Source organism: Syngnathus typhle, linkage group LG14 (assembly GCF_033458585.1).
Source record: "Syngnathus typhle isolate RoL2023-S1 ecotype Sweden linkage group LG14, RoL_Styp_1.0, whole genome shotgun sequence".
In the NCBI taxonomy this organism is placed as follows: Eukaryota; Metazoa; Chordata; class Actinopteri; order Syngnathiformes; family Syngnathidae; genus Syngnathus; species Syngnathus typhle.
Genome location: NC_083751.1, coordinates 6,470,851 through 6,494,978, shown reverse-complemented (window position 1 = coordinate 6,494,978; position 24,128 = coordinate 6,470,851). Strand labels below are relative to the sequence as shown.

The following is a 24,128-nucleotide window of genomic DNA, read 5'->3' as shown; positions in this document are numbered from 1 at the left end:
AGTCAGTATGATCTAAATCCAACAAGCGGAAAGCAGTGCAATTAGATTTCCGGAGATACGTTTTATTGTCAGGATGTGCTTGAGGTTTGTCTTTGAAACGTGACACATGTTGTTAATCAGTAAATACGTAGTCGAGTTGGTTGCCATCAAGTGATTCAAATAATGATGAAACGTACGTACATTGAGATTATCATAAGATACGGTACATTATTGGTACAAAATAAGCAAATCATTTTTTAGATAATTTAAGAAATCAATCTGTGACCAAGATCGTAAATCTCTCTCTCTCTCTCTCTCTCTCTCTCTCTCTCTCTCTCTCTCTCTCTCTCTCTCTCTCTCTCTCTCTCTCTCTCTCTCTCTCTCTCTCTCTCTCTAGATAGATAGATAGATAGATAGATAGATAGATAGATAGATAGATAGATAGATAGATAGATAGATAGATAGATAGATAGATAGATAGATAGATAGATAGATAGATAGATAGATAGATAGATAGATAGATAGATAGATAGATAGATAGATAGATAGATAGATAGATAGATAGATAGATAGATAGATAGATAGATAGATAGATAGATAGATAGATAGATAGATAGATAGATAGATAGATAGATAGATAGATAGATAGATAGATAGATAGATAGATAGATAGATAGATAGATAGATAGATAGATAGATAGATAGATAGATAGATATAAATTTTATATTTATTTCCCCTCAATTGCAGTCAAATGGAAATTTTATTTCCATTGCATTCAAGTGAAGAGGTTGAGCAAACACGCAACTTGAGCATGTGCTAGCAAGACAAGCTGCTATTGTCAGCTTTAATTGGGTTATCCCATTAAAGATGGTATTAGTCACTTGTTTTGGGCGTTGTGATGTCTAGTCATTGACAAAAGCCAGTTGTTTTTTTGTACTCACAGCAGACTGTATTGTTGATACGTTGCCCGAGAGAACAAAATAAGAAGCTTGGTGTTGCCCACGTCATAAGATAATTGACAAGTTTTGATGGGGGGGGGGGGGTAAATAAATCATGTGCTCTCATGGATGCCCATAAAGGCTCTTGTCAAATTTAGGAGGATCAGGAACGATGTGTGTTTGTCGCTGTGGTGACAAAAAAAAAAACTCCCAAAACTAAGGAAAACGTACAGAGCCAACACATCGGTCACGTTTTAAGAGCTATTTTTAAAAATACAATATGTATTTTCTTTACTCCGGGTCATACCAGTGCCATTTCAAACAAACTCGGTTGACATTCACAGACTGTCAAGCTGTTGAAAAGGCTGATTTATATATTTCTGTATCCATGTGCAGAAAGGTTTATATATTTAGAACCTGGAATTTTGCTAGGAAGACTTTCCACTGCAAACACTCTTCCATTTGGGCCCGGCAACACCACGTGACTTCCTGATTGGCTCTTGCTTTGTTTCAGAGAATTCCTAAATGATTGCATATTTTGTGGTAAAATGTGTCTGTGGGTATATGCAATGATTTTTTACACTATTAACTGCATGTTGCATTTTTGTAGTCATGCTGACAGGCGAGAGACCACCAGAGCCTTGTGGAGATTTCCAGAATGTTTTTGGCCCATTAAGGTATAAAAGCTTACTGCCAAATTCACTTCCACCAAAGTTTCTCAGCAGGAGAAGATTAATGACCAGGATTAGTCATACTGTACTGCTTGCCCAGTGGGGTGAACCGGTGCATATGTAGGTCACATTAGGTCAAAAACCATGCAGGTGAAGAAAAAAAAGGCAAATCAGTGAACGCAAATGGGAATTGATGATTATTGTTTGCTTCAAAGTACTTAAGGTTAATCCGGTTTATTTTTCATGAGACACCTGCCAAGTGATTTCAGGTAAGAGGCCCGGTACACCCCTGGACTGGTCGCCAGCCAATCCAAAAACAAATAAGCATTCATACTCTAATTCACATCTGTGGACAATAAAGAATCTTCAATTGACCTATCGTGCATGTTTTGAAATGTGGCAGGGGGGGCGTGAGTATACAAGAAAACCCACCCAAGAATAGCGAGAAAACAAAAAGGCCCAAACAGAGATCCCACACCCAAACCACTAAACACGAAAGCGTCATTCCAACCACTAAGTCATGACATATCATGCAATCGAGGAGTTGCCAGACATGGGTACAATTAATCAATTAACTGAAGGTTTCGCCTTTTCTTTGATTTTTGGAGCATTCCACGCTATGATTTATTGAGATTTCTTTTACAGGTCTTCCATTTTGTGATCATGCATTTTATATTTCCAGGGTCTCAGCATGGTTAAGAAGGTGGGGTCAATGCATTTGTTTTTCATGGAAGCTTTTCTTGAATAAATAGTTTATCCTAAAATCATGGAATATTTAAACATCATGATATGAAGTCAGCACATTGCGATTTTGAGTTATGCTTATCCAGTCACACTATTTGTGGTCATACCTACTTTTCACATTGCGATTATAAATTAGGCTAACTCTTAGCTTATCCGTTCACACAATTTGTGGTCACACCTACCTTTTAATGAGAAAAAGTATTGGAAGAGACAATCTTTTTAACATTTGTTGGCCTGTGACTTCACCAGACTGTTCTTTGTTTGAAATTTTGTTCCAGGTCAACCTCTTTCAGTTTTTGTTTGTTTCTGGCGACTTCTCCCATCAGTGTTGATTTGATTGTACTGTTTGGAGGAAGTTATGGAATTTAGTCTGATTATCGTTGTGTGTGTGTTCCTTTAGAGACTCCAGTGTCACCCTACACATTTGTTTTCAAAGGTAAATTTGGAAAATACCTTTTCAAAGGGTGAATCATGGGAAACATGAATCACCTTTGCTTATCGCCCTTAGTCACCATCATGTCATCATCATTAAATTTTATTGTCCTACCTATGTCTACTGTTTTTATCTCTCATGCCTCTGTATTTCTTTCCATTATTTGCCTAAAGCACAGACATTTGTTGCCTCACCATACCCGTTCACCAACGCTTGGCTCTGTTAAGAACGGACGGGCCTCGTGCAGCTGTGGAGTCTTGGTGATGCAGTAAGACTGGAATGCAGAACTTCAAAGTAGAACGAGAGCGCAGACAAAGAATGGCGGGGTTCGAAGGGCGGGCGGATGCGAATATGTGATCTCATAAAACACATGCATTGGTACGTCGAAGTCCCCTGGCTGCTTTGTGGCGAAGAGATGCTCATGCACGTAATAGGCTTCCCCTGTGACATTGTAAGTTTGACCACAGGGAAGTGACCGTGACAACATACACGAGAGTGATGGAGGCTCATGAGTCCGACATGACTCAAGACTGAGATGAGCCTGTAGTGGAAAGGTTTCTGGAGCAGATTTTTGACTTAAGTAAGCCTTGTTGCTTAAAAAGAGAAAGAGGTCGAAAGCGGTCAGATGAGAAATAAGGCAAAGAAAAGTGAGGTAGCGAGATGCCAAGAGAGCGGAAAGAATCCACCGAGTGCTTGCTAACAGTTTGAGGGCTTAATGGCTTTCAGATGTGCCTTTTTTTTTCCCTTTTTGACATTTTCAAAGGCGCATAAAACATTCCCGCAAAGAGGAATCCAAACAACGGCTGGAATTGACGGTGTGAACATTTAACAAGGAAATGTTGTAGTATTTGACATTAACGGGTTTGTTTCAGTATTTGAAATTCTTCTATTTCTTCGGTTCTGTAGACTTTGATATGTCATTCTTTTGGGGCGAGCTGTGTGCAACCGAGCTGGGTGGGGGTGGTGCTCTCCCCTATTTCCTGTACAGACCTTGGGGGTGCTGGGACTTGGAAGGGGTGAGGTCATCTTTTGCTCCATATGTAAAGTTGACTCAAGTGAGAGATAGAGAGAGAGAGAAAGAGAAAGAGAGAGAGATTTTGCCACATGCACATCACATCTGTCTGACAGCAGATAAGCTTTAACAGGCATTTTGTATTATATTGAAGTGGTGTTGGACTTTTAATGTAGTCTCACAATATTGGCTTGGAAATCCCTTGCCTACTTTAACACAATATAATTAGACATTTCAACTCAGATTATTTTTTCAATCAATGTTCAAATTTTCCACTTTAACCTCCTAATTGGTAAATTTCTATTAACTTGGAATACCTTTGTTAAAACTTTAACACGGAACCAGACGTTTGATTGATTGATGTATTGATTGATTGATTGATTGATTGATTGAGTGATTGATTGATTCTTTCACTCATTCATTATTCTGTATCTTTTTTTTTTTAGTCTCAGACATTCCCCCGCAATCCATTTCAGTACATGGCAGTCAACGCCAAACTAAACAACAGCTGATTCCCTTGAAGCAATCGGAAATTAAAAGCATCCCAAACCATTTTGTGATGTCTACCTCACTTCGTCTGACATCAATGACAATGCATTTTTGTGCACGTGTGTGTGTGTGTGTGTGTGTGTGTGTGTGTGTGTGTGTGTGTGTGTGTGTGTGTGTGTGTGTGTGTGTGTGTGTGTGTGTGTGTGAGAGAGAGAGAGTTGGAAAAGTCACAAAAAGATTTTATGAGTATTAAAAGTCTAGTAAAGCAGGTGCACTTGGTACAAATGGAAGAACAGGATGTGCGGTGGACAGATACCCCGCTGCCTAGCCCGATCCGCTCGTAGTGATCATTACAGGTTCGGATAACAGATGCTGAGATCTTCAGAACATCTTCTTAACCTACCTGCCTATCGGCATTCCAGTCACCTTTTCATGTCTTTCTTTGACCCCTCCCACTCACACCTCATATTTGAGATGGCAGCTGTTCTCATAGGAAATAGGAAGCAGGAAAGCTTGTCTTCTCAAGCAAAGCCGTGATTTTGTGAAGCAATTAAACACAAACAAAAAAAAAACAAATCCAAAAAGCTGTTTAATTCTCGCTAGCTCAGTGATGGGAAACTGGATTCACTTCTTGCTATCCACACAAACAGATCCTGTTGTTCCTTGCAACTGTCTACGACACATTTGTTTAGGGTCAAACATCGAATGGCGTAAGGTTCGCATGTGCCCGGAGGCGTTCATCAATGGACCACCCAAGAGTCTTAGACAAAACAAAAAAGGGAAGGCGTTTTGTCTGGAGTGGGACATATGTAGGGTCAAGAGTGGAGATCTAAAAGACTTGATGAGTCAATTTTCACACTCTGAATTGCTAATATACACAAATACTTTTTTGTACACAAACCACACACAATGCTGCGCGATAATAGTTTAGAATAATAAGTTCATAATAATAGCTCATTTACTCAAACTACGTGATCGCGGCAAAGCACCTGGAAATAAATTTTGATGACAAATGAGAGACGTGGAATTGGACTTTGGTGTCAATTTTAACACAGTGATGAGCAAATGGCCCGATCACAATGACTGACCAACATTTCCAACCTAATTTCTTACGTTTGTTCCATGATTTATATATTTTTTCATGTTTACTCTAGTCTGAACCGTTCCTGATGTTGTACACGGCATAGTTGAGTGACATTATTGGCGGCATTAAAAAGCTAGATTAAAGTATGTGTTTGGGGGGAAAGGAAATATTGTTTAGCAGAAAGCTGGTGCTGTAGCAGTCCAGCTGTGGGGCGTGCCAGCAAGACCCGAATGAGTCAATATTTGTTATTGTGCTTTGAGTGTCTTCTTTGATAGCTGGCATGAACTCCTCAGGCGTCTTCTGAGGTCACCCAGATGCCACATCATCATCTTTAAGATCTTTGCCCTCACACCCCTAATATTACGTCAGCTCGGTCATGCATTTATCGTAACTTCCTCTGAAGTGGCTTTAAAACGAATCGTCTTAGCATTGATGACTTTTATGGTTCTACTGGGGAAACCTTTCTGTCACGTTGTCTCCAGCATCTGCTGCTTGTTGGAGGCTGGCATGTAACTGTGAACATCCCCCGCGCTGTTTGTTGTGTTTCACTCAATTGTTCTTCTCAATTCTGCGTCAGTGAATAAAGTCAAGCGGAGGAACTGTTAGAAATATGAAGCAGACCCCGAATAGAACTTAAAAGAAGACTAAGTCGCCTCACTTCATTCAGCACTCACTCAAGGCTGACATTTTCTTTGTGACTAAGCGTGATTTTAGTCCCAAAACAGGAATCTCAACATAGTTCAACATAAAACATTGTATGGGGATTGGAGAAACTTCTCTGTAATCAGACAACTGGCCTCAGGAATGCAACTCCCACTGTCAGTTTCCACTCCAGCCGTCCGTCTTTGTTACGGTCATTCCAAAAATGCTCGTCATGTGATTTACAGCTGCAGGCTTTGCTGATGTAGGGCAAATTCCTAAGCGGCATCAGTCAACTTTCATATACACACACCGGGAGCTGGAAGAAATGGGTGGTTGATGATTAGATTCTGCAATTAGGATGAAGCTGGCATTGATCAGATGCTACAAGGAAAAGGAAAAAAAGCTGAGTAAGCCAATGTATTTGAAGTATCAATTATGTGGTTTGGATGTTGATGACTGTCTTAGACAAGACTTGAGCTATGTTCACATACTGAAGCCAGGCTCTGGTTGTACCACTCAAGCAGAACATTGCCAAAACAGGAAGCTTTTGCAACCCCACCCTCTTGCGAACATATATTATAACGTGTAGCGGGAAACACAATATAATGGACTATTAGGTACATTCCCAGCTGTCAATGCTAGCGACAGATAAGGCTGCAGTGATCATTGCAATCGTGAGCGGCCATTAAGTAGCGTGTTGGCAGCACGTGAAATAATGCCACAGATTTGGGAGGTTCGCCATCATCAGACAGAGGTGAGGCTTAATGTCTGAACGCCAGGTGGAAGATCTGCTCATAGTCTTTCATTTAGGCACATTTTGTTGAACATTCCCCAACAAGTCAGTGCGATCATTTGTAAAAATATACTCCTTCAACCCGCCCTTTCCCTTGCCGAGCCAAAGAGTCAGCCAAATATGATGCAGTCCGAGATTAGACTCGAATAGCGGCACGATAATGATGATCATTACTTGAAATGACGATGACAGATGTTGATGGTGTACGTAATTCGATGATGTCAGACAAAGACAATGACGAGATTTGGTGGTCAGAGGAGTTAGGTGGAGGGGGCACGCGTTTCCACCTGTAAAGCGACCTGACACACAGCTGGGATGAAGGAGAACCGCAGACGGGCTCATTGAAGGGTAGCGCTATGGATGAGCTTTAATTTGGTCTTTTTATTTATTTATCACTGGTATGCCTGTAGCTTTGTACTCTGTGAAGATAAGATGCAGAACATGTGGAAAAACTTTCCGAAACCCTTTGAAATGCTGGCATGAGCAACTTTGGCTGCTCCCTCTTGTAAATACGTATTTAATCAGAGTCATTCATTTCCTGTCCTAAGGTTCGACTCTATCAGTCTGATTAAAGGTGCATTAATAAGAATATGGAAGTATCTCACATTGATGACTTCATGGATCACATTGAATAGCGTGTTCTAATTAAAAAAAAATTACAATGAAGCATGAGAATAATGATTTTATACCCGTGAAAAATCTACTGTGTTCTCATAGGCATTCAGTTGGGAGTTGTATTAAAAGTTGGCCAAAATAACCAAAACTTACACGCTGTTGGGGTATGTTAATAATAAAAAAGCGTTGTCACCACTAGTTGAATTAGAGGAGGGGCCGCAAGGGCACTAACCAATGCAATTTCCTTCAACACTTCACCTCTAGATGCCAGGACAGATAATTAACCTAGGGGTGGTTTTTTTTCAATAGTTCTTTTAGAATTAATCAATCAATGAATATTTCATTATTTTAGAATCTTCACTAGCAGTTTTGAGAGAATTTTTGGGGTTTGTTGATTTTGCTGGTTGGTTGGTTGGTTGGTTGGTTGGTTGGTTGGTTGGTTGGTTGGTTGGTTGGTTGGTTGGCTAGTTAGTTAGTTGGTTAGTTAGTTAGTTAGTTAGTTAGTTAGTTAGTTAGTTAGTTAGTTAGTTAGTTAGTTAGTTAGTTGGTCGGTCGGGTCTGATCTGGTTAGTTGGTTAGTTGGTTAGTTGGTTAGTTAGTTAGTTAGTTAGTTAGTTAGTTAGTCAGTCAGTCAGTCAGTCAGTCAGTCAGTCAGTCAGTCAGTCAGTCAGTCAGCCACTCAGTCGGTCGGCCGGCCGGTAGGCTGATCGGTCGGTCGGTCAGTTAGTTAGTTAGAAGCAATAAAGCTGGCAATTGAGCAATTGCCAGTTGAGCCACGTGAAATCTACTTTACTTTTTACCCTGTGACCTCAGAGTCTTCAAATACTTTCAGGGTGAAGCCATGAGATATTTCATAGCTCCCGCCTGACTTGAAGTTTACCCATGTTGTAAACATGTGCATGAGAGAGGCTTAGTTGCCGACTTTCGACTTGACAATCAAAAGTCTTCACTTGCAGTATAACAGTGTTTGCATTTTCTGCTCCCCTACCAAGGATGAGAATTTGCCTTTGACCAAGTACACAAACACATGTCTACCGCCACACAATGCGAGCGGACCTCACAGCTGGTTGTTGCATGAGGCAACTTCTTTTGTTGCTTCCCCAGCAGGAATCTATCTAACAACTATTATTATCTTGGCGCACCTAAAAAAAAATACCTCCAGGAAATAACTTTTGCAGTTGTCGGTAGGGTAAACATGTGGGGCTTGCAGGAATTCAATGGAAAATGAAAGTGAATGCATGCAAGGAAGCTAATTCAAACCATATTTTCCAATAGCTACATATTTTTATAATACTGGATGGAATACATTTTTAATTTAGTTCAACTGTAAATTAAGTTAAATGTGTACCTCTGGATAAGACTCAAATATGTCCTGTTATTATTCCAATGTGTGGATTCTCATGCATCAACATCTGGCTCCCCCTACTGCTAGAAATTGATATAGTTATGCTCAGAAAGGAGGCCAAACGTGGTCAAAGAGAGTGGAGGCCAAAGAGCGACCCAGTTACTCCGACAAGCAACATTTTTACTGTACGCCTCCAGTTATTGTGAAAGCCTGATCTTGGATATTGTGTGTGTTAAGAAGAGGGGGGACTGTTGTCTTAACTTAGAGCTGGAGAGTTCACCGACTCCTCACTTGAGGGTCTGCAGGAGCGTTGATGCCAAGCACAACAGACAAAAGAAAGAGGAATAACAGCAAAGCCGGCGGAAGAGTGCAGAGGAATGAAGAAGAGGGAAAAAGAAGGTGCATCCATGTGAGGGCTTGCCAAGTTTTGGCAGCTGCTGGGAGCCCAGAAAGCACCTGGCAGAGTGAGGAAGAGGATGCCGAGAAGCATCACAGGGAAGATGGGGGTGGGGGCGGTCAACAACTCCATGCTTGCAAGGTTAGAATGAGAAAACCAGGTACAGGAAAAGCAATGTGTGTCAGTTAAAAATACGCTGCATGTATAAAAAAATAACTATCTGGATTTAAATAGGCCAATATACGTGGGTGTAAAAAAGCTAAGCGATTTTGAGTGAGTTTTGTCAGGGGAAAAAATGCACAAATGATTTATTGCAATGGAGGATTAAAATGGTTTTAAGAGTCTTGATTGACACTAATCTAGAGTGATGGGCATTTTAGGGTAAGAAGAGAGATGGAGGTGATGCACAGTTGTCATGTTTAGTGCCGACAAATTGTGTCGGTGTTCTAATCTGCACTTGCTTCAGTTGGTCTACAGTTCTTCATGTTCCCTAAAAATGAGGCCATCTGGCTGAGTGAATCTACAAAATGAGCAGGTTTTTCCATGAATGTTTTTTTTTTTCTCTCCCCGCTTCTCTGACGAGGGGAGCGCATTCCAAGATGACAATAGCTGCATTCATGAGGCTCAAATAGTGAAAGAATGCTTTGGAAAGCATGAGACATCATTTTCACACATGGCTTGACCACCTCAAAGTCCAAATTTGGACACCATTGAAACCTTTCCAATGGCTTTTACAAAGTGGTCCCACTCTCTCACCATCGAGACAAGAGCCACCCGTTCGTTTTCGAGAATTATTTTGTTTTATTCCTCAGCAGCAGCTCAGGAGCTGGAGGACACCACCCCTGTGTAGTCAGCCAGCTGCTTTCCTGAACTTATTTCCCACCTCCCCGGCCATGTTGTTATTGGCAGAGTGGAGCAGACAACCGCAAACTAGGGGCCTCCATGCTTGCTGGTGCCGTAAGGGCCATGGGCTGCGAGTGGATGGACAGTACATGCCATCACTCAAAATGAAATATTGAGGCCGTTCCATAGCTTGCCATGATACGTGAGTGCCAACACTTCTAGAGTTCTCCTCTAGCACCACCTTGAGGAACATGTCATCTTCTTGGTAGCAACAAATATATGTCACAATCAGAGAAGAGAAATCCAGGTAAAGAAAGTAAAATGGCCACCACAGGTGTTTCCACTCAAGCAGGTCAAGGAGCATGCACAGTTTACCTGCTGGTTGAGCATTTGTTCCTAAAGCTAAACTGGACCAGTTCTGGACCAGGGTTTCCCCTCTCTAGGCAAAATTAATGGAATCATCTAGGAAGCTTTCTGCATTTTGATGCTTGGGTGAACAGGAAGTAGCCTGTTGTTTTGTTTTTGTCGTTTTGTTGTTTTTTTCCAGCACTGTGAACAAAGTGTAAAACTACATGAAAATAGCAAAACAGAAAGGATTCCACAAAGAAAGTATAAGGTGAAGGTAGAGAAATACATTTTTATGGGCCCTATTTTTGCATGAACTTTGCACTTGGGTGGAGTTTAGTTTCTTTTGGTATTTTTATAAATGGGTGCGGTTATAAAGGGGCATCTGCGCTATTGTGGGAGTGAGCACAGCCAACTTGTTTCATGGCCAACGGCTTATTGTGGCTGCTCTGGGTCCATTATGATGTCATTTGCTTTTATTTTGCATAGGGTTGGGCATGTCTTCCTGTCTTTCAGCATATGAACTCTGGTTGCTGTGTCACTGGGTGACTTTTGGTCAGATTTTTGCATATAAGGATTTTGCCACTTTGACATTTAAACCAACTACCTGCAGCAGAAAATTGCAACACCCCAAATGTCTTTTAAGTTTCACATAATGTATTCCATTCCTTTTTTATTAATTGAAGCACAAATAACATGGTGTCAAGGAAGAAGTAGATTGCCGAGGGCACTGTAGCTACAATACAAAGGGGAAACGGCAATATTACTCTGTATCCAGCAGGTCTAAAACAAAAATGTGCAGATTTTGTGTCTATGTACAAACAACTTTTGCTGAACACATTATTGTCATTCAAGGTAGCAAAAGCAATGGCCTCGTGGGATATCTGCTTTAAAAAGAGAACTTATTTGACTTTACAGCGCTTACATTTTTTTCGAGACTAGCTGTCTAGCAGGAAACAAACTCACCTGACCGTCTCAACAATTATTCAGCACTTACTGAGGCAACACACACCCACATGCCCGTCAAAGTCAGTATTCATTCTATCTCACGATATGGCAGCGGATGTCTAAGTGTCTGCAGTGTATGCACCGTGCCAGCTTCTACGAAGTGACCTGCTTTTATTCCAGATAGCCCACATTCCTCACACAGCGTAGCGTCACTGTTTTCTTTTCGTCTTGGGAATTAATGATCTTGCCTCAAATTAGGCTGGTTACATATCGAAAATGCCGTATTCATTTAATTAATTTTCAACAGAAGTTAAGCGTTACTTTAGGGTTTATATGAAGATGATCTGAGAAAATCCCAAGAATGCTCTTTTTAGCTGCAATAAATATCTTTAATTGCTTACGAGACCTGTCACATTCTCACAATTTTGAGAATTCCCACCTGCTACCGCAAAGAAATCGTTCCATCTCTCTTATCATTCTGCATGTGTCATGTGTTGCGTTTGTCTGAAGGTTCACACGTCAAGATATAGACAAGCCTCACCTTAGGGGGAGACATTGTTTGGCTTGAGTTTGAGTCAACAATTTGTAAATAAGACACTGAAGTACCCTGGGAAGTCTTGATGCCCTCTGTTTGGTCGAGTACTCACACACATCTACAATTACTCTGACTGACTATGTTTCTCGGGCACTTTGACTGGGTTCAAGATGGTAGCAGTCACAATGATGTCCGGGTGGAGAATAGACAAGTGCATCTCAATAAATTTGAACAGTGATTCCCAAAGTGGGGTAAAGGTATCACAGGTGTTTAGAATGGCTCTCTCTAGTTGTACGCGACGAATCACCAAAATACGAAATATATAGTTCAGTTGTGTTTAGCTTTTAAGTAGAATATATTTGCATTTATTATTTTACAACTTTTTTATTTTTCAAACATATATTGGGTGTTCTAATATCAAAGAAAATTTAATTTATTTCAGTAGTTCGATTAAAAAAAAATGGAACTCATACTACTGTATGTTGACTTACAGCACAGAATGAAATGTTTTCGTTTCATCATTATTATAGCTTATTGCAAACACCCACGAAAATCATCATGTCAAGAGTATAAGACAAGAAAAATATATTTTTAATCAGAAATTAGGTAGCAACTGGCTTTCGGAAAAGTATTTTCACATTTGTGTGTCTTTACAAAATCTTACTTCAAACGTTGAGTGCACATTTAATTAAAGTTTTATGATGGAAATTCTTTATGAGCTCAGGTTAATCTTTGTGCATTTCTGTTTTAATCACACTATATTTAGGATTCCCGTACTAAATTTGTACTAAATTGTGTCATAAAGTGCATATGCTCATGAGAATGAACAAAAATAGCAGATGGTTCTGTTTTGTGGTTATGGTGCTGTACAGGAAGGAAAAGGTTTGTATCGCTTATCTACATTCTGGGCAGAATGTTCCTATTGTGTTTTTTTTTTCTATTGTTAGAGTATGACTGGTATGAAAAGCAGTATCATGTGAGCACAGTTTTAAATCTTATCGGTCTAACCCCAAACTGATGAAGGATATCAATGTCGGTTAAATACCCGAACAAGTGCAGTTTTAAAGTGACTAACAAATATTATGGTAGTCCAATGGTAAATATCACTGAGGTAAATCATGAAATAAATTTCTTGAATGTCTGTCAGGAACAATTTGGGATTATATTTTCAGTTGTCAAGCATTGCTAACTGTATTGGTTTATAATGACATTCCATTCTGGCGCCAAAGTGACCCAAATTTTTATGCAAGTATGTCAATAATGTACCTAATGCATTTTCATTTATCTTATTGCATGCGTTTACACATACTTTGTGAAGTCATAATTACGGTGAAAAAGCACATTAAGTCTATGAAAAGAAAAGTATAATGTAATGAATGAAGTATAAATGACATGCTGGGACTGTAAAAAGTAAACAAACCACCCCCTTTATATTTAAACTGTTAATGTCAATCATTTAAAACTGAGCATTGTTATTCTTGTTTTTTTTGCGACCATTATGTTCCCTCTTATCGCCTCCTCCAGTGGCAGAATTGTATTTCCCGATGATATTCCCCCCCACCCCCCCCCCCCCCCCCCCCCAACGATGTGACGCTATTGACGATTTAGCTCCGCCCCTGGCTGGAGCAAGCCGCGTCTGAAGGCTCCTCCTGTGTCAATTTGACGCTCTGCGCTTGTCATCCTCCTCACAGCAGCGCGAGCAGGTGAGAATTTTGGCGTTTTATCGTTAGCTTTTCAATGCATTTCATAAATTACGCATACCCGTTTGGAAACAACAAAACGAAAGAAGCAAAAAGGCGTGATTGTTTACATGGCTGTGTGTGTGATTGTGTGTGTGCGTCGTACCTGTGTGGGTGGGTGGGGACGATTCTGTTTTTTTCTAGCGTTCTTGACATTTTTCATAATTAATATTAGCATGTGATGTCCTTTCAATACAATATAATTGGTGTGTGTGATATGGGGGATGCATAGTGGGGCATCCCTGCATCATCAACGCGTCAATAAATCAATGTGACTGTCAGAATCTACTACAACTCAACTCACCAGCATGTGCGTGCCTTCATTCTTTGTTTTTTGCGAAAGACTAATGCTGAGTGTGATGTAAGAAGATTAAGCATATGATTGACATCTGTTTAAACGGGGTCACATGTCAATTCCCTCCTCCAGGATGGAAGCCCTGCTAAATGAGTGGCTTTGGCAGGACAGGTACTGGCTGCCCCCTGGCATGCACTGGCAGGACATGCATACGAGTGAAGGTCACTATCCGCTACCCAGAGATCTCGTCTACACCTTGCCGCTGGCCTTTGCTTTCATTGCCTTGAGATATGTTTTTGAGAGGTGAGTGCTTGGATTTGACTTTTTTTCAGCACAGTCCAATCTGCAGACATTCCTACATATGCACCTTTGTGTTCAAAACTGGTTTTCACCTTCATAATTGCACAAAAAGTCGATAGAGTTTATGAGAATACCTCACACACCCACAAAAACAAATTATTGAAGATGCGTCATGATCAATGTAAAGGCAAATTGTTTGATGCAGCTCTTCTATTGGAACCCATTAGATGCGGTGTTGCGGTCGCTAGGTGTATAATTATGGGGGGTGTCGAGTTCTTCCTTCCTCTTGTGCCCGTCACGCTGGCTGGTTTGCTGCATTAGAGTGAGAGTGGTTGGGGGGTGTTCTTCAGACGTGTAGGGTGGAGGCTTAACATCGTGAGTAGACACTTTTAGCTGCTGACTGCATGTTCTGCTCTAAAAGCATCTGACCATATGAAACATAAAGTGGGTGCAGTGTTAAGTCAGTAAAAGCTGAGGTTGTGGGATTTTTTTCTTCTGCAGATGCTTAAATCAATCGTGGCTAATTGTTCTGTGCTGATCCCACCGCAAGTTTATATCCCCAGTTGTGCTAATTACACAATTCCCAGTTGAGCAAGAAACAACAAAGGGAGGCAATGCCGTGGTGATGACAGGAGGGAATTGATGACATAATAAACCTTGAGAAAAATTCTATACTTTTCAATCCCTGTGTTTACATAGTCAGGGCTTATAAAGGTGATGATTTTTTTAAGGAGCTGAAAACATTTAGATTGCGAGTGATTCAGCAAAATATAAAAAAAAAAAAAAAAAAGCTTTTGAGGATTACAATTGACAGTGACGACCGTTCTCAGCGGCATGTCAAATATTTCTACTTTGTGCCATTTGGCTGCTTATAGATGAAGCTAAGTGTTTAACAGGCAAGGGAAATAACAGACGGATCATTTTAAGGTCTCAAATGTGCTCTCAGAGTCATTACTACTGTTGTGCGAGAATTATAGACTATTAAATAGAAGATCCGGAGTCACCATGACGACGGCGGAGAAGCTATTCTCTGATTCTTCTGGCTGCACAGAGAGGCTGAAATCTGCTTAGAGACATCATCTATGATGATGATGAAATGTTGGGAATAAAAAACGAATACAATTTCATTTATTTACAAATCAGGTTGTAAATATAGGTCATTGCATTTTGTAGTGTTTTTAGGTCCGCACAACTGTGTAACAAAGCACATGCAGTCTAACTGGGTGGAATTTTCTTTTGGTATTTTCATAGACATAATATAAAATAAAATAGAAAGGGCCGTTTGCGCCGTAGTGGGAGTGAAAACAGGCCAATGGAAGAGATTCCTCCCATTACCTTTAAATTCTGAAGTAGAAACAGACTAGCTGGAGTCTATGCTAAAAAAAGTACATTTACAAGGAACTGCAAGCAGGTGGATTATATATAGTGGACCAAGGTGATCTGCACCTCTACATCTTTTTTTAAAGTACAGTGGTTCAGGAAAAGGTTATGGCGCACACTCGACTGGTTTGGCTGGCTGACAGCTTGTCAACAATAAGTCAACAGTGACAGAAAGCTAGCGCAGTGATGTGATGATCAACAGATATGAAGCCTGTTTGACATGCCTTATCTCAGAGAGCATTTTATCAACCTTAACAATCCCTCGTTTACTCCAGATTGTCATGTGCCCATGTTGTATTGGCATGTATCAGCCATCAAGGCCTAATTCTAACATTTTAGGTATTAAATTATATTTATTTATTCCGCATCTGTCTTCATAGTGTTTGCAGTGCCTCAGTACATGTATGCTGATAATTAGCATGATGGGTGAATATAATAAACTTGAGTCAAATGTTTGTGTGTGCGGTGGTGGGGGGGGTCGCCCGGCCTTTTTCCGACCTCTCGATCCCGTCCGCTTGTTTCAGGATGATTGTTTCGGAGATAGTGTTACACGCACGAGACGTAATCAAGATCTCTTGTGAATACAACATTGTTCTTTTTCTTCCACGTCACCGCGCGGGACATACGCACGCGGATCGAGTGTCGACTTGATGCCGTATCGGCAAAGACAAAGTCACAATGTGTCGCAAGGGAGCAGCATAATGGCCGATCGAGTTGCCGCTACAAGTTGCAAGTTGATGTGGTGTCGCGTTGAACAGCCGTTGATGGCTTTAATATTGAATGTGGTTGAGTAATTTATCCCCTTGGATTCTCTTTCTGTCGTCAACAGGGTTGTGGCTGTCCCCTTAAGTAAACATTTAGGTGTGAAGGACCGGATTAGGATTCAAGCCGCCCCTATTGCAAAACTGGAGAACTTCTACAAACAGAACAACCGTCAGCCGTCACAAGTACGTGATTCTGCTCCATCTTTTTTTGTTTGTTTGATTCAGATAGCAAGCTCGTGCAAAAGGGCAAAGGCAGCTGAATGGGATGCTCCGCTTGACCTTTACGCTCTAAATTGGATTCTCGGAAAGGTCACAATGGGAATTAATTTGGTGGTGTGTTTTACTTAGCGCTGTTGCATCATAATAGCCATGGTTTTACTTTGATTTCAATGAGCAGGCCTCAGCCATGCCGTGGAAAACTACTACACTGTGAGATATCGTCCGCAAATATCCACTTTCACCTCAAATCAATTAAATTCCATGTGAAGCTCATGTTGCCATTCATACAACAAAATGAATCATGGCTTCCTGCGAGGATGCCGACTTTTTGTTCAATATTTTACAATTAGTATCTAAATAGTAAATTGAGATCGTCATTATTTTTGTATCCATACTTTGTGATATTTTTCTTTGGTGGTAAGAATTAAGAAATACTGAAATTAAAGAATGTAATCAATATTAATATACTAAATTAATAATATAAATATAAATTGTTTATACAGATAAAAAAAGATTGACCTGGTGGAAAATGATCAAAAGGATAAACATGCTAAGCACTTCTATATATTATTCTAAAGCTATCTTTTGTTCTTTTAAATATTGCATGCGAGGTGAGATTGTGTAACAACTGGCGGTTGCACTGCAACTTTTTTTTTTATGACTACTTGCCACCTGTTTCAAGGAAAAAGGTTCCCGTGAGACGAGCCATGACGACTGATGTGCCGCCACAGCAGTGCAATAATTTCGAAAATGATTTTGGTGGACTTGCAGAACATAAAGCCTAAAAAAGCGTCGGAAAACAAACGCAGTTTAAAAAAATAATAACTTTGCGGAACTGTTAATTACTGTAAAATTGGCGTCGTTAAACCGAGACTATTTTTTCCCTCATCATCGGTGAACAGACGAGTTTTAGACAGGTTCATCATACCTTGGCCCTCGTCTTTAGTTTCGTTTGATGTTTTGTCATCAGCCTACATGTGTAGACAAGTTGGGTTTTGCACCCATCAAATTTCTTTGTGCGCACTTTAGTCACATGCTTGCAAATACAGGAAAGCACAGCAAGTTGAATAAACACCATGAGCTAATTTGCATTTCTTTAAAAAAAAACAAATGGCGACTGAAATGTCAGCCAGCAAGATTGAACAAATGCTTCCTCTTACACAGAGAGAGCCTGCAGCGGTTGTTTGAATGCTATCTTTGTGTTTCCCTTAGAGTGAATTGGCGAGCCTTGGAAAGCTTTGTGGACTTTCCCAGTCAAAAATCCAAAGCTGGTTCCGGCACAGAAGAAACCAGGACCGACCCACGAACACTAAGAAGTTCTGCGAGGCCTCGTGAGTTTCAAACAAACTATTATGTGCAAAACCGCCACAAGGCAAAATCATAACAATTCTGACAATGTCGGAAAACTTCGGTTTTCTTTTCTTGTGTTGCAGTTGGCGCTTTGTCTTCTACCTCGCAGCGTTCGCAGCGGGGCTCGGTTCTTTGTTCCATGTAAGTCTGTTTATTTTTCATCGTCATTCAAAATAAACACGATGTTATTTGTTCATTTTAACATGGTCTAATTCATGTGATTTCTACTTAGCTAACATAATTAATATACAGTATTGTTGAACTGTATTAAAACTGATGTCAAGAGTAAGGTCACGTTTTTCGTGATCTTCCAGGCTCCATGGTTTTGGGATCCCAGAGAGTGTTGGCAGGGTTTTCCTAAGCAGGTAAGAAAGTAAAGTGAGACTATGAAACATATTTCCCTGCATTTTATTATTTCTCCTAATCATCTTCTTTAGGTTTTTTTTGTGATTTATTTTTTCTATGAATTTTGTTGGATTGATTACCAACCCTGCTTTGACTCAGAAAAGGATTGTGAATGCAGAAAAGGGATGGCCATTTTTGAAAATAGTATTATCACTTTTGTATGAACCCAATACTTCAGTCAAATACTATTATCTAAAAGGAAAAAATATTTTTTAGAGTATGTATTACTTGGTTTGAAGTATCTGACATTTGGCAAGTCATTTTGTCAAATTTAATTTACTAAAGTATTGGAAGTAGAATTTAATCATGCGAAAAGTGTTGTGTCAAATTTATTTCAATTTAATTTTATTTATATAGTTTGCGTAGCAGTGAAAAGCGTTATGTTAAATGAATTTTCTTTTATATGAATGATTTACGTAGTACCGGCGTTAAAGATGTGTGTTGGTGCATACGCCGAATAAGCTTCACTATTACGTGACGTTGACATCTGTTATCCTCAAGCCGAGCAGAACGACAGAGAGGAAGAGACAGACACGCACGCACACACATAAACAGTGCACCCATATCAATACTTGCTAAATACCTGCCTATCATTTTCATGACCTCTTGTATCTGTATCCGATGTGCTGGCAGGACTATTCTTCCGCGTTTTTTGTATTAATGAGTCGTCAGAGTTCATTTTATTCAGTAGTGAAAGCGATGAATATGACAATTATCACGCATGTGATAATTGTATTTAAGCAGTAGTCACTGATGTCAATGAACATGTCACAAATTTTCAAAACCACCGCCCACCTACTCACGCTAGCACTAGTTTGGAAAGCTATTAACTCGGATGACGGTTAGGCATGCCTGCAAGTCGGCATTCCTTTTACGAAGCCAACCTTTCCTTTCGGGTTCATAACCTCAAACTGACATCAACAATAGTTGCTGGCTGAATGTTGTGTTGCTATGTTCCCGCTCATATCGTTGCAGCTTTTCCTTATTGGGGTTCTGTGGGCTTCCTTTCATTGTCTTGAGTGCTGCACGGCTTGCAAGAGGTGTTTTCATTCCAAGGCTCTTTTGGAGATTTAAGAGCAGGTTGGAATGTAGCATATATCATACACATGATAACATTTAATTGGCTTTTTCAGGTTGTCACCAGTGCCCATAGCTGGTATTACACCTTTGAATTGGGCTTCTATCTCTCCCTCCTTCTCTGTGTCTCTGTGGACGTGAAACGAAAAGTAAGTGCTATTTACTAGATATAATCACACGCTCTAGTTGTGCACATACTTAGTCAAAGTAGCAAAAAAACGCTTGGTACTTCTTGTACTACAAATGTTGATTATGCATCAATTATATGATTACATCACAAGTGTTAATATTTAATTCCTCCGTGCAATAAATCATTAAAGTTTGGGTTTGATGGGAAATTTAAATACTTTTTTTTTTAAAGAAAATCTTGGTCTCATTTATGTATCACAAAAAGATAAATGTTTACATTTTTTTTGCCAGTTTTTTACATCTGCTGTAAATGTGTCATTTAATATTCTAAGATGGATAATACCGGAGTGCCATCTATGTAAATTTTCCACACGCTGCATCATCTTTTCAACATACGTGTGCTTCAGGATTTCAAGGAGCAGGTCATTCATCACATCGCCACCATATTTCTCATCGGTTTCTCCTACTGCGGCAACTACGTGAGGATCGGCACGCTTGTGATGCTGGTGCACGACTCGTCTGACTTCCTGCTCGAGGTACAACTGACGTTTATTTGTTTTTTGAAGGAGGCACGTGAATGAGGTTTGGCTATGCATTATCCTTTCTAAATATAACTTTTTTTGGTGATGTTACCTACCTAAATGCCTGATTTGACAGTATACAAAGAAAACTGAAAGCTTCATAATAATAAACTACTAATAGATTTTTTGTTTCAGTAACCTTTTTCACAACAATTGTTTTATACCAATTACAAAGACGGGTGATACATTATTTATTTATTTTTTTAGTCGGCCAAGATGCTTCACTACGCTAAGTGGACAAAGACATGTGACTCACTGTTCGTCGTTTTTTCTCTGGTCTTCCTGATTACACGGCTGGTAGTGTTTCCTTGCAGGTAGGTCGGCGTCGTGTTACTTTGTTTTTGGAGTACGGCGCTGCCTTGGGACTGAGTTGCCATTATGCAAAACGGTTTGTTTTCCCAGAATCATCCACACAACAATGGTGTTATCGCTTGACTTCTTCGAGCCCTTTTTTGGTTATTACTTCTTCAACGCTCTCCTGTTAGTGCTGCAAGCTCTGCACATCTTCTGGGCCTACCTTATCGTGCGGATGATCTGGAAGTTTATGTTCAAGGGAAAGGTGAGACCGTGTTTGGTTAAATTTGTGTGTATTCATTACCATATCACTTTGCAATGATTTTAAATGAACAATAATTGATTAAATTTTGTCTACAGGTTGAGCGGGACGAGCGCAGTGATGAGGAGAGCGAGGCGGACGAGGAAGAGGAACCTGAGGAAGAAGACGAGAGCAACTGGGAGAAAAGGAAGGGTGCCATCAACTCCAAGCTGGCGTCGCTAGCGAACAACTGTGTGCTCAACAACCTGACCAACCAGAGGAATCTCAACAGCAGATTACCCAAAGCCAGATAGAGTCCGGAGTTTGGCATTATGGACAAATGTACCTTACAACGGTCCATTGATGATTTCACATCACCGTCAGCCTGCGTTTTGCTTTTCGTCCTTTGACAAAAAGAGGTAGCACATAAAAAAAAAAAGCACAAATGATTGTAAATCTAAACACCCAGCGTCACTTTGGAAGGAAACGCCATCACTCGTCGTGTCACTGTTCATTTTATATTTATGATGTTTTTTGTCAATGTTTTATACATGAGATATTTTAATTGATCTGTTACAATGGTGTTTCCCAAACTTCATTGAGCCAAGGCTTTCCATTTTCATAGTACAAATATCATGCACACACCGCCAAAACAAATGCCACAAAAGGTCTAAATACTGAAATATAATCCCGTCTCAATTGATTGTGTGAAATCTGGGCTTGTCAAATTGAACACAAAATTGATACACTTGAAGGAAGCCATATTTTAATCTGGTGTATGGATGGCAACAGGTTTATGTACTTTCTGGGAAATTTGTTATTTAACTGCTCCAGCAACTTTTTTGTTCATATGCAACTAGGAAAAAACTATTCTTCCAGTAATGCAACTTTTTTTTCCAGGGTGACCCTACTTTGTACAAATGTGTTGCAAGAACAGCATGTGGCACGGTATAAACTTTTTTTTTTGTGACAGCAAGTGATCGGGTGACGCCCCAAAATATCACAACAGAAATCTACCGACCCCTGGCGGACAATGAAGAACATATCCTTGTATATATTCCCTCCCAATGTCAAAATATTGACATTCCTTTTAAGAGTACATAATCCTATTAGTTTTGCTGTTACTTTAAAAATCATATGCCATTTTTTGTTGTGATTTTCTGTACAGCACTTTTGGTTTATGCCTTACTGTTTTTACACTACCCTACGATTAACTTTACAAACTGTGACTGGAAGTGAATCCAGCTGATCATTGTATGTACACTAATGGTCATTACTGAACATCTACAGAGGTAAACATCTGGACTCTTTAAGAGCAAAATAGTTGATCAAATACCATCATGAATATGAATTTGTGGTTACCAGCAGTATGGAACAGAGATCCCAAGTGTGCTTGATCATCGTGGTAAACAACAATATGAAGCACTTAAAGGGCTGAACCGTGATTCATTCTATGCCATAGAATCTATGGTCATATTTCTTTTTCATTAAAAGTGGCTAGAAACCTCCCTGCAAAGACTTCAATCATGTTTTTAAATGTCATGGATATTTCATTGCTTTCAATACTCACATTCATGTTAGCACTTTAATTGTGACACACCCTCTGAGTGGAACAGGACATGGTATGGAATTCTCCACTTTGATACAAGTGTCCACATAAGGGTCAAACAAAACTATATTGGGGAGTGCTTTGTTACACTTTTTCTCACACAACAGGAAGATCTGGCCATTAGCTGTGCTGCAGCCGCAGAAGAACCTTTTCTCCAGCGATTCCTCCTGCACAACAGTCCACTCATCCGTCTCCACGTCAAAACGCAACGCTTGCCCTCCGAACAGATAGATGGCGCCATTGAGTTCAGTGGCAACCAGGTCATATCTAAGGAATGGTGTTAGATTATCCCCCAATGGATTATTGATGGAAAGACCATGCCTAAAAAAATGGACTCACCGTGCAAAGGGGGAATAAGAGACGACATCCCAGTGATTCTTCCTGGTGTCGTACCGTTGTATTCCACCAAATGCTTCTCCATTTTCATCTAGGCCACACGCAACATAGATACACTGGCCCAGAGTGACTACGGCTGCCCTTTCCACCGCCCGGTCCATGCGGCTGACGCTTTCCCAAGCCTCGTCTGACTCAAGAATCAGTCTTTCAACATCAGCCACCAGCCCTTCGTCCATGCTGCCCCCCAAGACATACAGAGTGGAATCCAACGCAATGGAGCAGTGGCTGTGCCTGGACTTCTGCAAAGCAGGGCCATCCAACCACCGCTGGTTCCTACAGTCGTATCTTCTGACCCAGTCCACGCTGAACCAGAGCACGTCACGGAAGTAGCCACCTGTCACAACAACGCTGTCTCCTACATATAATGAGGAAATACATCAAAATGTCAGATCTCTCTTAAAGATTATTTTCAGGCTGACACTATCGAATATTTTTGGAATAGGTCATCAATATTGCGACCGACCATTACCTACTGCTGCTACTGAGTATTGTGTAAGGTTCTTCCTCTGCAGTGGTGCACAATTTTGCCATCTCCCAGTGAGTGGCTGAAATTGATAGGACGCCTGCTGTTCCTGATCATGAGGTCCTCCTACTACAAAAAGAGTTTCTTTGGTCCTTTTCAGGGACCTCCCCATTGACCAGGATATCGGGAAATGTTCATTCAGCATGCGGATGAGTTTGGCTCTAGGGTCGGAGCTGTTTGTCATTGTGTCCAGAAGTTTAGAGATGAATGTCAATGATAGAGACTCGGGCCTCACCAGCTCAATGAGCTCCAGGAAGTGTTCCTCTCTTTTTTTATCAAATGACACCCAGCGTAGGGCCGCCTCTAGTGCTAAATCTTCTCGATAGATGGCCAGGTCATCGCTGGCAAGGAGGTGTGCCACGGTCTCCTTAGGCAAAGACAGAAAGTCCTCTTCAGAGACAACATCAGAGAAGTGTGTGAGGGCAACCTGCCTTGCTGCATTGAAGAGTTGAGCACAGCCTCGTTGCCAGGCATAAGCCATCATTCCCAAACAATTGCAGAGGTGGAGCTCACGTTCAAGGAATTTGCAGCACAGCAGCTTGGCTCGCTCCAGCTGGAGGAAATCCGCAGTCTCAAGGATCCCCAAAACATTTTCCCTGTCCAGAGTGAGAATGGAAGTCTGGCTATGGTGCATTAACACTTTGAAATACTGCAAGCGGAGTCCTCTAAGCTCTATTTTCCTTTTCGTGCTTTCAACACCGCAGCCAAAGAAGAGAGCCCGGAAGTATGGGCTATGAAGTGCAAGGTGACGACGGTTGACGTAAAATGACTCTTCATCCACTTGAAGCATGACATCAGGCTGTAGAATGGAGTCATCTTCTTCCTGTTGGTTTGTCTGCTTGGACAGAACGCTGTTTGATCTGCAGGCCATATCACAACAAGCAGCGGAGCCTAATGACCTTTGGGTTGTAGCCTACCAACTGGTGATATTAATAGACTCCTTGACATCCTCGTGACTAACTGCTCTCCAGTGTAACATGGAGAAATAGTTTCAAATCAAATACTGAATCAT

General features: G+C 40.6%; 2 protein-coding genes across 4 annotated transcripts; one reads left to right on the top strand and one right to left on the bottom strand.

The window, feature by feature from the left end:
* The first annotated feature begins 13,383 nt into the window (after nucleotides 1-13,383).
* On the top strand, nucleotides 13,384-22,096 carry cers4a (ceramide synthase 4a). Of its 3 annotated transcripts, none has more exons than XM_061297000.1 (11): nucleotides 13,384-13,517; nucleotides 13,981-14,151; nucleotides 16,358-16,475; nucleotides 17,724-17,842; nucleotides 17,945-18,002; nucleotides 18,176-18,226; nucleotides 19,400-19,492; nucleotides 19,880-20,008; nucleotides 20,261-20,367; nucleotides 20,456-20,612; nucleotides 20,708-22,096. In XM_061297000.1, exons 2-11 carry the CDS (start codon nucleotides 13,982-13,984, stop codon nucleotides 20,900-20,902), a joined length of 1,197 nt encoding a protein of 398 aa, XP_061152984.1. In that variant the 5' UTR covers nucleotides 13,384-13,517; nucleotide 13,981; the 3' UTR covers nucleotides 20,903-22,096. The 3 variants fall into 3 exon arrangements, with proteins under 3 accessions (XP_061152984.1, XP_061152983.1, XP_061152982.1); XM_061296999.1 differs by lacking the exon at nucleotides 13,384-13,517 and adding an exon at nucleotides 13,592-13,863; XM_061296998.1 differs by lacking the exon at nucleotides 13,384-13,517 and having other exon boundaries at nucleotides 13,946-14,151.
* On the bottom strand, nucleotides 21,793-24,024 carry LOC133166767 (kelch-like protein 23). The gene is made up of 3 exons (XM_061296996.1): nucleotides 23,063-24,024; nucleotides 22,537-22,948; nucleotides 21,793-22,464 (listed from the first exon to the last, which is right to left on the bottom strand). The coding sequence occupies exons 1-3, from the start codon at nucleotides 23,985-23,987 to the stop codon at nucleotides 22,161-22,163; spliced, it is 1,641 nt and encodes a 546-aa protein (XP_061152980.1). The 5' UTR covers nucleotides 23,988-24,024; the 3' UTR covers nucleotides 21,793-22,160.
* Between the last annotated feature and the right edge of the window lie 104 nt (nucleotides 24,025-24,128).